The sequence below is a fragment of the Acomys minous genome, assembly GCF_964271855.1.
Source record: "Acomys minous genome assembly, chromosome: 18".
In the NCBI taxonomy this organism is placed as follows: Eukaryota; Metazoa; Chordata; class Mammalia; order Rodentia; family Muridae; genus Acomys; species Acomys minous.
The window spans coordinates 57,597,632-57,611,427 of record NC_140501.1 but is presented as its reverse complement, the minus strand read 5'-3'; the positions used below and the strand labels follow the sequence as shown (position 1 = coordinate 57,611,427).

The window sequence follows — 13,796 nt, the reverse complement described above, 5'->3', positions numbered from 1 at the left end:
GGCAGCCTGGCTGCCTGGAAGAGGGCGGGGCTAGTGGCCTGAAGGCTGGAAGAGGGCGGGGCTAGTGGCCTGACTGCTGGGAGAGGGCGGGGCTGGGGGCGGGGAGGGTCTGTGTTTCCGAAGTGGGCGGGGCCATCGGCCTGACTGACGGGGGTGGGCGTGGCAGCGTGCTCCAGCGTGCTGCGGCGTCATCCGCTCTGACGCTGGCAGGTGAGTTCCTGGGTGTCGCTGTGTAGGGATTCACAGGGGCCGTGATTCTGTTGTTGGTTTGTTTTCGAGACCGGGGCATTGCCGTGATGGCCAGGGACTGGAACTCTCGGGCTCCTAACCCTCTCCGCCTCGGCCTCCGTAGCGCTGACTCGATGCTTTGTACTGGCAGCTGCTGGGGACGCCGCTCCTGTGTGATTTTTTCTGGGCGGGTTGGCAGTAGCAGCCGTGAGGTTTTCCCTGCGAGCGCTGCGGTTCTCCGCACCCTGCCACGCCGACTCCGACGCTCGGGCGCTGGGCGCTGGGCGCTGGGCGCCGGGCTGGTTTGCTGCGCGGATCCCGGACTTGCATGCAGGCGATCACCCTTACGAGGGGACTACGGAGGGCGGGGGACCAGGCCGGAGGACGGCTTTCCTGTGTGTGAGTGTTCATGACGTGGGTGAGTCCAGGCGCTCTGGGGCCACGACGGAATCAGAGGGACGACTCTCGGAAATAGGTTTTCGTTCCCCACCTTGGCGATCCGGGGATCGAACTCCTAAGTCTCCAGGGCAGAGCCTTCTTGCCAGCCCGGGACAGGCCACTTCCATGGTGCACCAAGGGTTCCTGGAAGTGTGAAGGGAATCCCAAGAGACCTCAGAGAAACGCAATTCTTACTAGGGTCTGCTGCTGTTACCACATGGAAGGAAGACCCTCCCGTGGTGGTCACTTTTTTTATTTTTTATTTTTTTATTTTTTTGGTGGTCACTTTTTATCTGCCTTGTCATTTAGGTTATCAGACACCATCTAGTGTCTGAACAGAAAGTCTGTCTCAAACTTCTCTTCCAAGACGAGGTTTCCACCCTGAAAGTTTCTCCATTCTTTAACAAGTCCTGGGAAACTGAATATAAATTCCCAATTCTTTGTTTGTTTGTTTGTTTGTTTTTAGTTTTTTGAGACAGGGTTTCTCTGTGTAGTCCTGGCTGTCCTGGACTCACTTTGTAGGACAGACTGGCCTCAAACTCACAGAGATCCACCTGCCTCTGCCTCCCGAGTGCTGGGATTAGAGGCGGTGCGCCACCGTGCCCAGCCCCAATTCTTAAATAATGGTTTCCCAGAACATAACTTTTTAGCCACCTGAGTATAAATATACGTTGTGGAGATTTTTATCTATAGAATGAGGGAAATTTTCAGGCTTGATCTCTTTTCTATTTATAAAAAATATTTTCATTATAACACTAAGGAAAACTGCTAAAACGATTGAGGGTTACCCCTACCTCTCACTGCTTATGTGCCTATGAAGTACTCTCCTGTTAACCGTTCTTCCTCCCTCGCCACCACACACACACACACACACACACAGACGCACACACAAACACACCACTTGACAGGATTCTTGCAAGTTTTCAAAGGCAATACTGGCCCATACTTTATAGATTAAGTGACTGCAATTTCACAAGGGTAGAAAATACCAAAGTGGGATTCAAAACCCAGAGCGCTGCCTCCAACCCTGTGTTTACTTCACCAGATCTTATTGCCTCTCAAACTTTTAAGTTTAAACTAACAAAGTTACAACCCTCTGAAAATGTTCAGTTAAAAGTGCAGATTTGCATTTCTTTTTTGTATGTTTTATTAGTCTCCACATTTGCTAATCTGCTATAATTTATGTGTAAAGAATAAAACTTGTTTTATAAACCAAACCTGTTGCTTAGACGTATTATTAAAAGTAGGGCATGTGGGCTGGAGAGATGGCTCAGTGGTTAAGAGCACTGCCTGCTCTTCCAAAGGACCCAGGTTCAATTCCCAGCCACCACATGGCAGCTCACAACTGTCTGTAACTCGAAGATCTGACACCTTCACACCAATGCACATAGATTTAAAAAAGTAGTGCATGTGTTAGATATGTAGTAACCTGTCACCTCTTTAATTAAATAAAGACTGTTAATGGCTGTGAATAGGCCACTAACATAGAAAGGCAGAAATCCCATAGTCTTTCCTGACTGAAAAAGTAATTCAATAGGGCACTGCCCAGTGTACTTTGCCCTCACTATCGAAACGCCAGTGTACTCACCAGAGTGAAGCGAGCAAAACTGGTTAGCTCCTGGGACAGACTTTCCCGTCGGTGAGCTCATAGACTTGCTTATTTTATTACCTTCAAAGGTGTTACAGGTTCTTTTTGTTTGCTGTCACTTTAAATGACAATCACGAATAAGTTTCTCAGCAGTTAGAAAGTTGCTTATCTAAGTCAGAAGCAATAACAAAGTACGAAGACCAAGCAGGCCCTGCAGACCAAGCAGGCCCTGCGCTCTGAGCAGGCGAAAGGTAGGATGTAGTCAGTGAACAGCAGGCAGCTGGCAGTGGGATTTAAACAGGCTTGGGGTTTTTATGATGGTTTTTGTGGAAGGGAGGCATCTACTGTGATTCACAGTCTGTGACCCATCCACAGTTGTGGCCGGGTGAGCTTAACAAGCCCTTCCGATTATCAGGCACTGATCTGAGTGCTCTGTGTAAGCTATCTCTCCTCATGGGAAATGCATTATTCTTTATTTTGCAAATTAGGTGTCTGAGAAGAAGAAAACAGAAGCACAACAGCTAAGGTTGGTATGCGAGGGTTGGCGCTGCATCCAAACCATGCAGTTTGGCTTTCATGCCTATAGGCCTCGCGTTATGCAAACTGCCTCCCATAAGGTATTGTATTTGAGAACATATTCTATCATTGCTTGAATATGAATGTACCCCACATGTTTGAACACTAACCCCACCCCAAACATGATTCAGCAGTTTAGTTCTTAATGTATATTAGCCAGAGAATTTAAAAATGTGTTCACCAAGCTGGGCGTGGTAGCACACACCTTTAATCCCAGCACTTGAGAGGCAGAGGCAGGAGGATCACTATGAGTTCCAGGCCAACCTGGTCTACAAAATGAGTCCAGGACAGCCAAGGCTACCCAGAGAAACCTCGTCTCGAAAAACCAAAAAAAAAAAAAAAAAGTGTTCACTCAAAAGCCTATACAATGAATATTCATAGCAATATTATTCATTATTCATAGTTGCCCAAAAGTAAACCTTGTTGTTTGTTTTGTTTTGTTTTTTAGGTTTCTCAAGACAGTGTTTCTGTGTGTAGCCTTCGCTGTCCTAGACTCCCTCTGTAGACCAGGCTGGCCTCGAACTCACAGAGATCCATCTGCCCTGTCTCCCAAGGCCACCACACCTGTGAGAGCTTTCATATTGGCTTGTGAAGGTGAGTAGCAAAACCACCTTCGCTCACTAGCCTCTCAGGTGAGTGCCCCACCCCCACCCCAGTCCATCTCCCACCCAGTCCCTACTCAGTTTCAGATTTTGGTTTTTATTTATTTAATTTATTTATTTATTTCCAGTTTTTGGTTTTTAACTAGGAACATTTACTCTTATCTTCATGATTTACATCTTTGTCACTCCCAATTCGTCCTTTTGCATAACTAATATTTTGCTTTCCTGAAATGCAGTTCAGGTGTCTATATAGATCATTTCAAAGCAACCAATAAACTAAAGAAGCATGCATTCTGTTCTTGGTTCTTAACAGTGTCTTGGAAATCATCTTTGGGGATAAAAAGTACAAAAGTCTAAAGTTGTATGGGAGGCTTTTTAGGACTGTGTTAGATTAAGCATTAAAGGTTAACAGGGAACTGGAGAGATGGCAAAGTAGTTAAGAGCCCATGCTGTTCCTGCGAAGACCCAGCTTTGCTTTCCAGCACACACATGGGGCAGCCCACAAACACCTGTAACTCCAGCTCCAGGAAATCTGACATCCATGGGCAACCACAGCTCACAGTCACACAGGCACATATACACACGTACACGTAATTAAACATAAGTAAAATCAATACGAAAAAACCCTCTGAACAACAATTTCCATTAATAATGTTCTTATATGATGCTACTCATTTATACATATATACGTAGAAATTTCCATTATACATATATGTGTCTCATGATAGTAACATGAGACATTTTTAAATATTCTTCTTAATGAAATGCAAAAAAAAAAATCTGCACTTTCGTACCTCAACTGTGGTGATCAATCTCAGCTCCCAGTTTGCTGAGGCCTGGAATTACCTGGAAGATAAGCCTCTGGGCATGTCTATGGGACATTACTTTGATTAGGTCAATTTAGGTGGGAAGACCTGCCCACTGGTGGTGGCACTATTACCTGCCTGGGTTCCTGGTCTGAATGAAAAGGAGAAATTGCTCCAGGTGTGGTAGAGCACACCTGTGATCCCAGCACTTGGGAGGAGGAGAGGCAAGCGAATAAGAGTTCAAGGCCAGCCTGGTCTACAAAGAGAGTTCAGGACAGCCAGGGCCATACAGAGAAACCTTGACTCAAAACAAAAACAAAAACAAAACAAAACAAAAAACAAAAACAACAACAAGGGGGGAAAAAAAGGAGAAATTGCAGTCTGGAGAGATGGCTCAGTGGTTAAGCACACTCTTCCAGAGGCTCTGGGTTCAGTTCCCAGCACCCATATCAGGCAGCTCACAAACATCTGTAGCTCCAGCTGCAAGGACATCTGATGCCCTATTGTATGTGGGCATCTGCACAGACATATAATTTGTTTAAAGATTATTTATTATGCATACAATGTTTGCCTGCATGTGTGCCTGCCCACCCAAAGAGGGCTCCACACCTCCAATAATGCTGCCCCCTATGAGTCTATGGCGGCCGTTGTAATTCAAACCACTATGCTTTTTTTTTTTTAAGACTTACTTATTTATACAGTGCGCTTCCTGCATGTATACTTGCAGGACAGAAAAGGGCATCAGATCACGTTATAGATGGGTGTGAGCCACCATGTGGTTGCTGGGAATTGAACTTAGGACCTCTGGGAGAGCAGCCAGTGCTCTTAACTTCTGAGCCAGCTCTCCAGCTCCACCACACTATCTTATATATCATTCATAAAGATGGCTGCACAGATGTAAGCTGATTCTATACTGCTGATTCAAATATTATGAATAGCCTTTCTTTTGGAAAACTTTTTATTTTGGAAGCAATTTTCCAACATAGTAAAGACTTTTTTAAAAAATTATTTATTTATTTATTTATTATGTATTATTTATACAGTATTCTGCCTGTATGTGTGCCTGCATGCCAGAAGAGGGCACTAGATCTCACTTAGGATGGTTGTGAGCCACCATGTGGTTCCTGGGAATTGAACTCAGGACCTTTGGAAGAGGAGTCAGTGCTTTTAACCTCTGAGCCATCTCTCCAGCCCCGTAAACAGCTTTTTATTTTAAAGGTTCTAAAATACTGTTTTCTTTTGGCATATGCATGCTGCTTTCTTTTAAAAGTCCATACTTTTATTGTGTACAGATAGTTCCTGACTTATGATTTCAGGATTTTTAAACTTCAGGAGCATTTGAAAACAAAATACATTCAGTAGTAACTGTTTTTTGAATGTTGGATTTTTGTTTGGTTTTGCTTTGAGACAGAGCCTCGGGTATCTCAGGATGGCTTGAACTTGTTTTGTAGCTGAAGGTAGCCTTGAACTCCTGCTCTCTTATCTCTGCCTCTACCTTCTGGGTGCTGAGATTGCAGGTGTCCACCATGCCTGGCCTTGATTTAGACTGTTTCCCCTGGGCTTACACTATGCAGTAGAACACCTCTGTGGTGCTGGCCGTCAGCTACAGTCAGTAATCCACGCTCCAAGTGTTGCCAAGCTGAGATGTCAGTGGGTTGCGTGAATTAGCTCTCTCCTCTCCTTTCCATGCCTCTCTCCCAGTCTCCTTTGGGTGCTGAGGATGAACCAGGGCCTTACACATGATAAGTATGCAGTTCACCGCTGAGCAACAGGCCTGAACCCTAGGTGTATTTTCAGTTTATGATAGCTTTGTAGGGACATGCGCCTACAGTAAATGAAGGAGCATCTGTACTTGTGTGTGCAGAATTGAGTTCTAGGCTCAGATAGGATGAGGGGTTTTGCTGTCAGTTTCCAATACGACATGGGAAAATTCTTCAGAGGGGGAATCCTGTCCCATCTCGCCTCCTTCCCTTACTGCTGGCGTTGCGGTTCACCATCCTCGCCATTGTTCATCCCTGAACCCGTGATCGTGATTTTAGACTACTGGGTGGTCCTGACACTCATTGGCTGTTTACACATTTGCTTCCCTGTATAAAGTTGCTGTCTTACCCAACCGAGAAGAATCAAGCAATCTGTATCCTGCTGTAGTACTTATCTACCTTGTGTTGTCTGGCTCTGTACTAGGTAAGGAGAAACCAGGGTAAAATTGAAGGGAAGTGTCTGGTTTAGGTTGCCCACCATTGACTAGGAGCAAATTAATGTAGTACTAATGTAAGAAATCCTATCATTTTTGTGCTCTGAAATTATAGGAATTAAAATTTTGATCTGCTAGAGACAGAAATCCTGCAGCGTTCTCTATGTGTTATAAAGGAGAACTGAACTTCAGCTATCTGACACCGCACTGGCAGGTGCATGTCAGCCTGATACACGCTGACTCATCAGAGAGGAAGCAGCCTCAGTTGAGGAAATATGTCCATGAGATGCAGCTGTAAGGCATTTTCTCAATTAGTGATTAATGGGGGAGGGCCCAGCCCATTGTGGGTGCTGCCATCCCTGGGCTGTGGTCCTGGGTTCTGTAAGAAAGCAGGCTGAGCAAGCCAGTAAGCAGCACCCTCCATGGCCTCCGCATCAGCTCCTGCCTCCAGGTTCCAACCCTCCTGGAGTTCCTGCCCTGACTTCCTCAGATAAAGGATCTTGGTGTGGAAGTGTACGCCAAATAAACTTTACCCCCAGCTTGCCTTTAGTCATGGTGTTTCATTGCAGCAATAGAAACGGTAGCTAAGACAGTGTGTAGCTTGAATGTAGTTACTTGACATGAAAAGAAAAAGAAAATCAATTAACCAGAATGTTTTAACAATGGTATGTCTACACATATATGAAATAACACACTGTTTGTTATTACACACAATGTAATAGCAGAATCTGCAAGGCACGCCTAAGAGTATTAGACAAGAGCTGGGCGTGGTGGCTCACGCCTTTAATCCCAGCACTCAGGAGGTGGAGGCAGGCGGATCACTGTGAGTTTGAGGCCAGCCAGGTCTACAAAGTAGAGATAGTGAAATTGCTTTTATGTACAACTAGAGTAATCAAAAGTGACACTTCTCAGGCAGCAGTAAGGTGTGATTGTGAATATATATAGTGTGTGTGTGATTATGTATTGTGTGAGTGTGTAAACATGTTTTGTGTGTGTGTTCTATAATCTGTAAGAGATGAGAAATTGTTGAATAGTTTGATTGGCTTTTGCTCTGCCCCCAATGTTAGGGAATGAGCCCACATTCAGGGTGGGTTTTCCAGCTTCAGTTAATCTTCTGGAAGTGTTGTCATAGATCGATCTGTTTTCCTGGGGAGTCTAAGCAAGTCAGGATGGCAAAGAAAATCAACCACCAAAGGAGCTGTTTCAGCCGCTGTTCTCCTGCTGTGCAGACGCCCGGGCCACTTATAGAAGAAAGAGTTTATTGGGCTTTCTCATCAGAGTTCGTGGCATCACGGCAGGGAGGATGACAGAAGACACACGTGAGCACAGCTCACATGTCGCCACAGCAACCATGAAGTGGACAGAGAGACCATGGGGTATTTGTTTGTTTGTTTGTTTTTTGTTTTCGTTTTTTGAGACAGAGTTTCTCTGTGTAGCCTTGGCTGTCCTGGACTCACTTTGTAGACCAGGCTGGCCTCGAACTCACAGCGATCCGCCTGCCTCTGCCTCTGGAGTGCTGGGATTAAAGGCGTGCGCCACCACTGCCCAGCTTGTTTGTTTTTTAAGCATACAATGTTCTACCTGCAGGCCAGAAGAGGGCACCAGATCTCATTATAGAGGATTATGAGCCAGCATGTGGTTGCTGGGAATTGAACTCAGGACCCATCCAGTGCTCTTAACTTCTGAGCCATCTCTCCAGCTCTGTTTTGTTGTTTTTTTGAGACAGAGTTTTTCTGTGTAGCACTGGCTGTCCTAGACTTGTTTTATAGACCAGGCTGGCCTCGAACTCAGAGAGTTCTGCCTGCTTCTGCCTCCCCAAGTAGTAGGATTACAGGCCTGTGCTACCACATCCAGCATTTTAAAATAGTTCTATTTGGGTTTGAAGCCCAGACCTCCAGACTTAAGGTCTGGTGCTTTACCAAGTGAGCCACCTGAGGCTTCTTAGCCTAGGTTTTAGGAAACCTTAAAGCCCACCCCCAGCGACATCCCTCCTCCAACACAGCCACACTGCCTAATCCTCCCCAACCCATTTCACCAAATGCAGACCAAGAATTCCAATGCATAAGCCCGTGCTTGAGAGCCATTCTAATTGAAACCACCACAGTGTCGTCTCTAATTCATACAGGTTCCCACTGACCTAACAGTTCAAACATGAAAATGACAAATGTGAGAAACTGATGGAAACTTGAAGTTTATAAAGATACTGGAAAGGAGTCACAGTTCACAAAGTTCACAAAAACTGTAGCTTAGACATCAGCCTGTTACTTGTTTTGTTGTTTTGTCTTACTTTTTAGCAGTTGTGGAGATTAAACCCAGGGTCTCATATATGCGAGACAAGCACGTGACCGCTGGGCAACCTCCCTGTCCCTCACCACTGCTGGAGGAGCAATCTTTCCTGACTTTCTAATCAAATGTATTGTCAGGAGCCATAATTCACCGCTGTGACTCAGGGAACGCGAAGGCAGCCTTCTGCTAGCCAGAACCTGCTGGGCGGATCCTTTGTGTTAGGATAATCCTCTGTGTCGCAGAGCAAGCTGCTACACCTGAAAGCGTGAACTACCTCCTGCTGAGAGAAGACAAAGGAACTTGGGCAGAGAGTCTCTCCAGGCTCTATTCTTCCCAGCTCCCCCTGAGGACTTGTAACAGGAGACCTTAGCAGGAGAATGCTTCCTTTGCAGCCTGTCCTGAGGGCAAAGTGGGATGGAGGCAGGTGTCTGATGTCTATATAAACCTTGCATTGTGCTTTAATAAACGGAGGGCTGGATCGGAGAACCTCGACCTGGCCTTCCTGTCTGTTCTTCCCCCATATGCACCCCTTCTTTCAGGTGAACCCTGGTTTGAAGTTGTCCCCGCAGGACAGGACTGTAATTCAGGAACAGCTAACTCCAGGGCGTGTGGGGCTCTGGGTAAATACTTTTATGGGACTCCTGTCTATATAGCATAGAAAATATAATGCAGGAATCCACAGGTCTACCTGAGGGATAGTAATGTATTCGTGAAGATGAAAAACAATTGGTAGAGCCGGGCGTGGTGGCGCATGCCTTTAATCCCAGCACTCGGGAGGCAGAGGCAGGCGGATTGCTGTGAGTTTGAGGCCAGCCTGGTCTACAAAGTGAGTCCAGGATAGCCAAGGCTAACACAGAGAGACCATGTCTCGAAAAAAACCAAAAAAAAAAAAAAAAAAAAAGAAAAACAATTGGTAGGTAATAGTTTCTAATTTCTAATCAGTACATATGAAGGCACTGGGGGTGGGGTGGGGACTTTTTAGACAGGATCTTCCTATAAAGTTTAGGCTAGCAAACTAGCCTTTAATCCCAGCACTTGGGAGGCAGAGGCAGGCAGTTGACTGTGAGTTCGAGGCCAGCCTGGTCTATAAAGCAAGTTCAGGACAGCCAAGGCTACACAGATAGACTCTGTCTTGAAAAACCAAACAACAACAACAACAACAAAGCTTAGGCTAGCTTCCAACTCAGTAGTCCAGGCTGGCCTCAAACTTGTAATCCTCCTGCCTCAGTCTCCCAATTGCTGAGGTTATAGGTGTGTGCTACCATACTGAGCTTTCTTGTAGCTATTCTTACTCAAGGCCAAATTGATATTTTAATAATTCATTAATTTTTTTTTATTAAGAAACATTAATAGGTAATGCAGTGCTGGTGCACACCTTTAATCCCAACACTTGGGAGACAAAGGCAGGCAGATCTCTGTGAGTTCAAGGCCAGCCTGGTCTATAGAGTGAGTTTCAGGACAGCCAGTGCTACATAAAGAGAAAAAGGAAAAAGAAAAGAACATTAAGAAAGGAATAGCTCGTTTTATAATTGCAAGAAGGATATTCTATACTTACTCATAAATATTACTCAACACAAACTGGAATTACTACATAAATACATACATTTGCACCTACTACATATTTATATAAAAAATAGAGGAGAAGTCTAAATCTGGAGGAGATAGGACATAGGAGCTTTCTCCCAATGCTAGATCGAGATATGCTGGTTTATGGTCACACAAAACATAAATGCTTCCAAAAGAATCAGGGTTCACAGGAAAGCTGGCAAGCTGGGCGTGGTGGCGCACACCTTTAATCCCAGCACTCGGGAGGCAGAGGCAGGCCAATCGTTGTGAGTTCGAGGCCAGCCTGATCTACAAAGCAAGTCCAGGACAGCCAAGGCTACACAGAGAGACCCTGTCTCAAAAAACCAAAAAAAAAAAAAAAAAAAAAAAAAAAGCTGGCAATCCACACAGTAGAAAACTAATTGGCGGTAAAAGGACAGATTAATCATCTGCTGTAGGTGGATCTTAAAGATATCAATGGGGATTCATCATGGTCCTATTTTTGTATGTGATTAAAATTTTGCAAGATAAAAGTATGAAAATGATATTTTTAAAAGGTTTATTTATTATGTATACAGTATTGTGCCTGCATGTACACCTGCAGGCCAGAAGAGGGCACCAGATCTCATTATAGATGGTTGTGAGCCACCATGTGGTTGCTGGGAATTGAACTCAGGACCTCTGGAAGAGCAGCCAGTGCTCTTAACCTCTGAGCCATCTCTCCAGCCCCTGGAAATGATATTTTAATGACATCACAATGTCTAGGCTCCGCACAGATGTAACAACTGGAGTTCCATGTTCCAAAGCTTGAATGAAGACAAGTATGTAAAATAATTTTAATATTTTGTGAGAGATGGCCGGAGAACATTTTTGAATGATTTTTAGTGTTAGAAAAAAAGGGCTTCTTGGTGTTGAGAATTTAACTTGCCTGAGTAGTAGAGAAATTACAGAAAACGCCCCGACCCAGGAGCCAGACCTGCACAGCCTGAGTGTCCATTTCCTTCTGAGCACTGGTCAGTGGAGGGTGTGTACGTGTGTGTGTGTGTGTGTGTGTGTGTGTGTGTGTGTGTGTGTGTGTCTTTTCTAAAGCTGTAGGTGCATATTTGTCTTTTCTGTAATCCAAGACTCTCTGAAATTTGAAGAGAAAAAATCAGCTATTTGCCTTGCTCTAGTGACTTCAGGTTATTTCTCAAGACAGCGCCCCCACAGCTTTGTTTACCTCTAGCGTAACACTAACTGTAAACTCCCCTAGATGTTTTAAGCTGTGCTCCAAACACATTGAAATTTCAAAGCGTTCGTCATCCTCCTCTCACTCAAAAACATACCTTCGTAAGAGTTACGAAGGGGTGGGTTGTAGTTCTGTGGGAGAGCACTTGCCTGGACAGTTCTAGGTTTCAGCAATCTTTAGTGTTGTTAAAATGAATGAATGAATGAATCAAACTGTGGGGATTTTCTGGTGTGGTAGCAACGCCATTCAGTATCATGAATTTGGTATATTGGTGCTATATTTGTCCAGTATTATATATAAAAATTAAAGATAAATGGCAAATGTTAGGATACAAGGTACCAAGCAGATATTATGTTATACAGAGTTTATTAGATGAGCATGGAGGGAGAAGGATAGGGAGAAAGGGGGTACCCCAGAGAGAGAGAGGAGAGGGAGAGGGAGAGAGAGGGAGGGAGAGACAGAGGGAGGGAGAGAGAGGAGAGGAGAGGAGGGAGAGGGAGAGAAGGAGAGGGGGAGAGAGAGAGAGACTCAGTGGAGGGTCTGTTCTTTTATATGGCCCTGGGCAGGGCCACGCCCCCCCCCCCCCCCTTGGCAGGTAAACAGTGACATCACAGGTAGGCGGACCACAGCAGAATCCTGACGTTCAGCGTCTGCGTGGTGATTAGCAATCTGCCTGCTCATCTGTCTCTCACTATCTGCCCATCTGCTCCTCTAGCTCTCTCTGTATTTTTGTTTTTCAAGACAGGGTTGCTGTGTGTAGCTCAGGCTCTCCTGGAACTCACTTTGGAGACCAGGCTGGCCTCGAACTCATAGAGATCCACCTGCCTCTGCCTCCCGAGGGCTGAGATTAAAAGTGTGTGCCACCACGGCCAGGCAGCTCTGTCTCTCAGTATCTGTCCATCTCTCTCTCTCTCTCAAAATAAAAAATTAAAAAATTAAAAAAAAATATATATATATGGAATCTCCATCTGTCCATCTCTCTAATCTTTATCTACTCATCTGTCTATCTCTTAATATCTGTCTCTATATCTCAGTATCCAATCTATCATCTATCTATCTATCTATCTATCTATCTATCTATCTATCTATCATCTATCTATCTCTGTATATGGAGTAGAGGATTGGAATGAGGAAGGCATATGTGGAGAGATCTTTACACACACACACACACACACGCACACGCACACGCACACACTCGTAAAATGCAACCTAGCACTACCCAACGGGACAACCCAACCAACAAACTAGGCAGAGGCACAATATGGATGCAATGTAAGGTTTGGTTTCACTAAAAAAGGAAAACAGGGAAGTGTCTTTGGTACTTTAGATGGAGAGTTTTGGTTTTGTTTTGGCAATAGGTTCAGCTTTGCTAGGGACTAGGTAAGTACTTTTAGGGGCAGGAGGCCCATCCGAGGGTCTACAGTAAGCCACTGGCTGCGAGCACCTGGCTTCACCCCACATGGCCAGCTCCTCCGGGGCTGATCAGCGTGTAGGTGGCTGTGTTGGGTGTGGTCCACCTCTTCCTGCTCACGGTGACCTCTGTGCATCCACAGCGGGTGTGTGGTGGGAGCTGCTGGCAGCATGCTTTCCGTGCTTTTCCTTATGCGCTTTCATAGTAGCTGTCTCCTTAAATATATGCAGTTCTTACACTTGAATTGTAAATTGAAAATGCTGAGGATAGTTCAAGTCCTGGCCCACAACCAGCCATATCTGCACTCTTCTATTTCCCAACCCTCTCTTAAAAAATAAATAAATAAAGTTTTGGGGGACATTTTGCTTGTTTGTTTTCTAACAGGTCTCACTTTGTGGCCCTGACCAGCCTGAAACTCTCTTGCTTTGTAGACTAGGCTGGCCTTGAACTCATAGAGCCCCGCCTGCTTCTGCTGCTGGAGTGCAGGGGTTAAAAGTGTGTACCGCCACACTCGGCTGTTTTCTCTCTCTCTGAGTGGCTTAGCCAGGTTTCTCTAGGTCAGTGGTTCTCAACCTTCCTACTGCTGTGACCCTTCAATACACTTCCTCGCGCCAGGGTGACCCCCAAGCATAAGATTATTTTCATTATTATTCATAACTGTAATTTTGCTACTGTTATGAATTGTAACGTGATCTGATATGTGATAACGAATCTGATAAGTGATCTGTGGGGTCCTGGCCCACATTTTGAGAACCATTGCTCTAGAGGAACAGAACTGACAAATATATCCGTTAAAAGGGGATTTGTTAGGTCAGCTTGTTTAGCCATGGTTGTTTCGCCCTGGAAAGACCTCAGCCAGTTAGGCTAAAGTCTCAGCAGTCCCACTCCGGGGCT

The 13,796-nt window shown here is 45.1% G+C and overlaps 1 protein-coding gene across 3 annotated transcripts in view; it reads left to right on the top strand.

Annotated features, from left to right (window-relative positions):
- Positions 1–191: 191 nt before the first annotated feature.
- Positions 192–13,796, top strand: part of TRIM13 (tripartite motif containing 13) — a 35,668-nt gene continuing 22,063 nt past the window's right edge. The window contains exon 1 of one of the 3 annotated variants that reach the window (XM_084767464.1): positions 192–210. Coding sequence is in view for 1 of the 3 variants with exons in the window: in XM_084767462.1 (XP_084623588.1) it covers positions 638–646 (9 nt within the window). In the remaining 2 variants the exon portion in view is untranslated. Of the gene's footprint in view, positions 211–520; positions 647–13,796 lie in introns of those variants that run through there. The other 2 variants (XM_084767465.1, XM_084767462.1) reach the window with 2 other exon arrangements.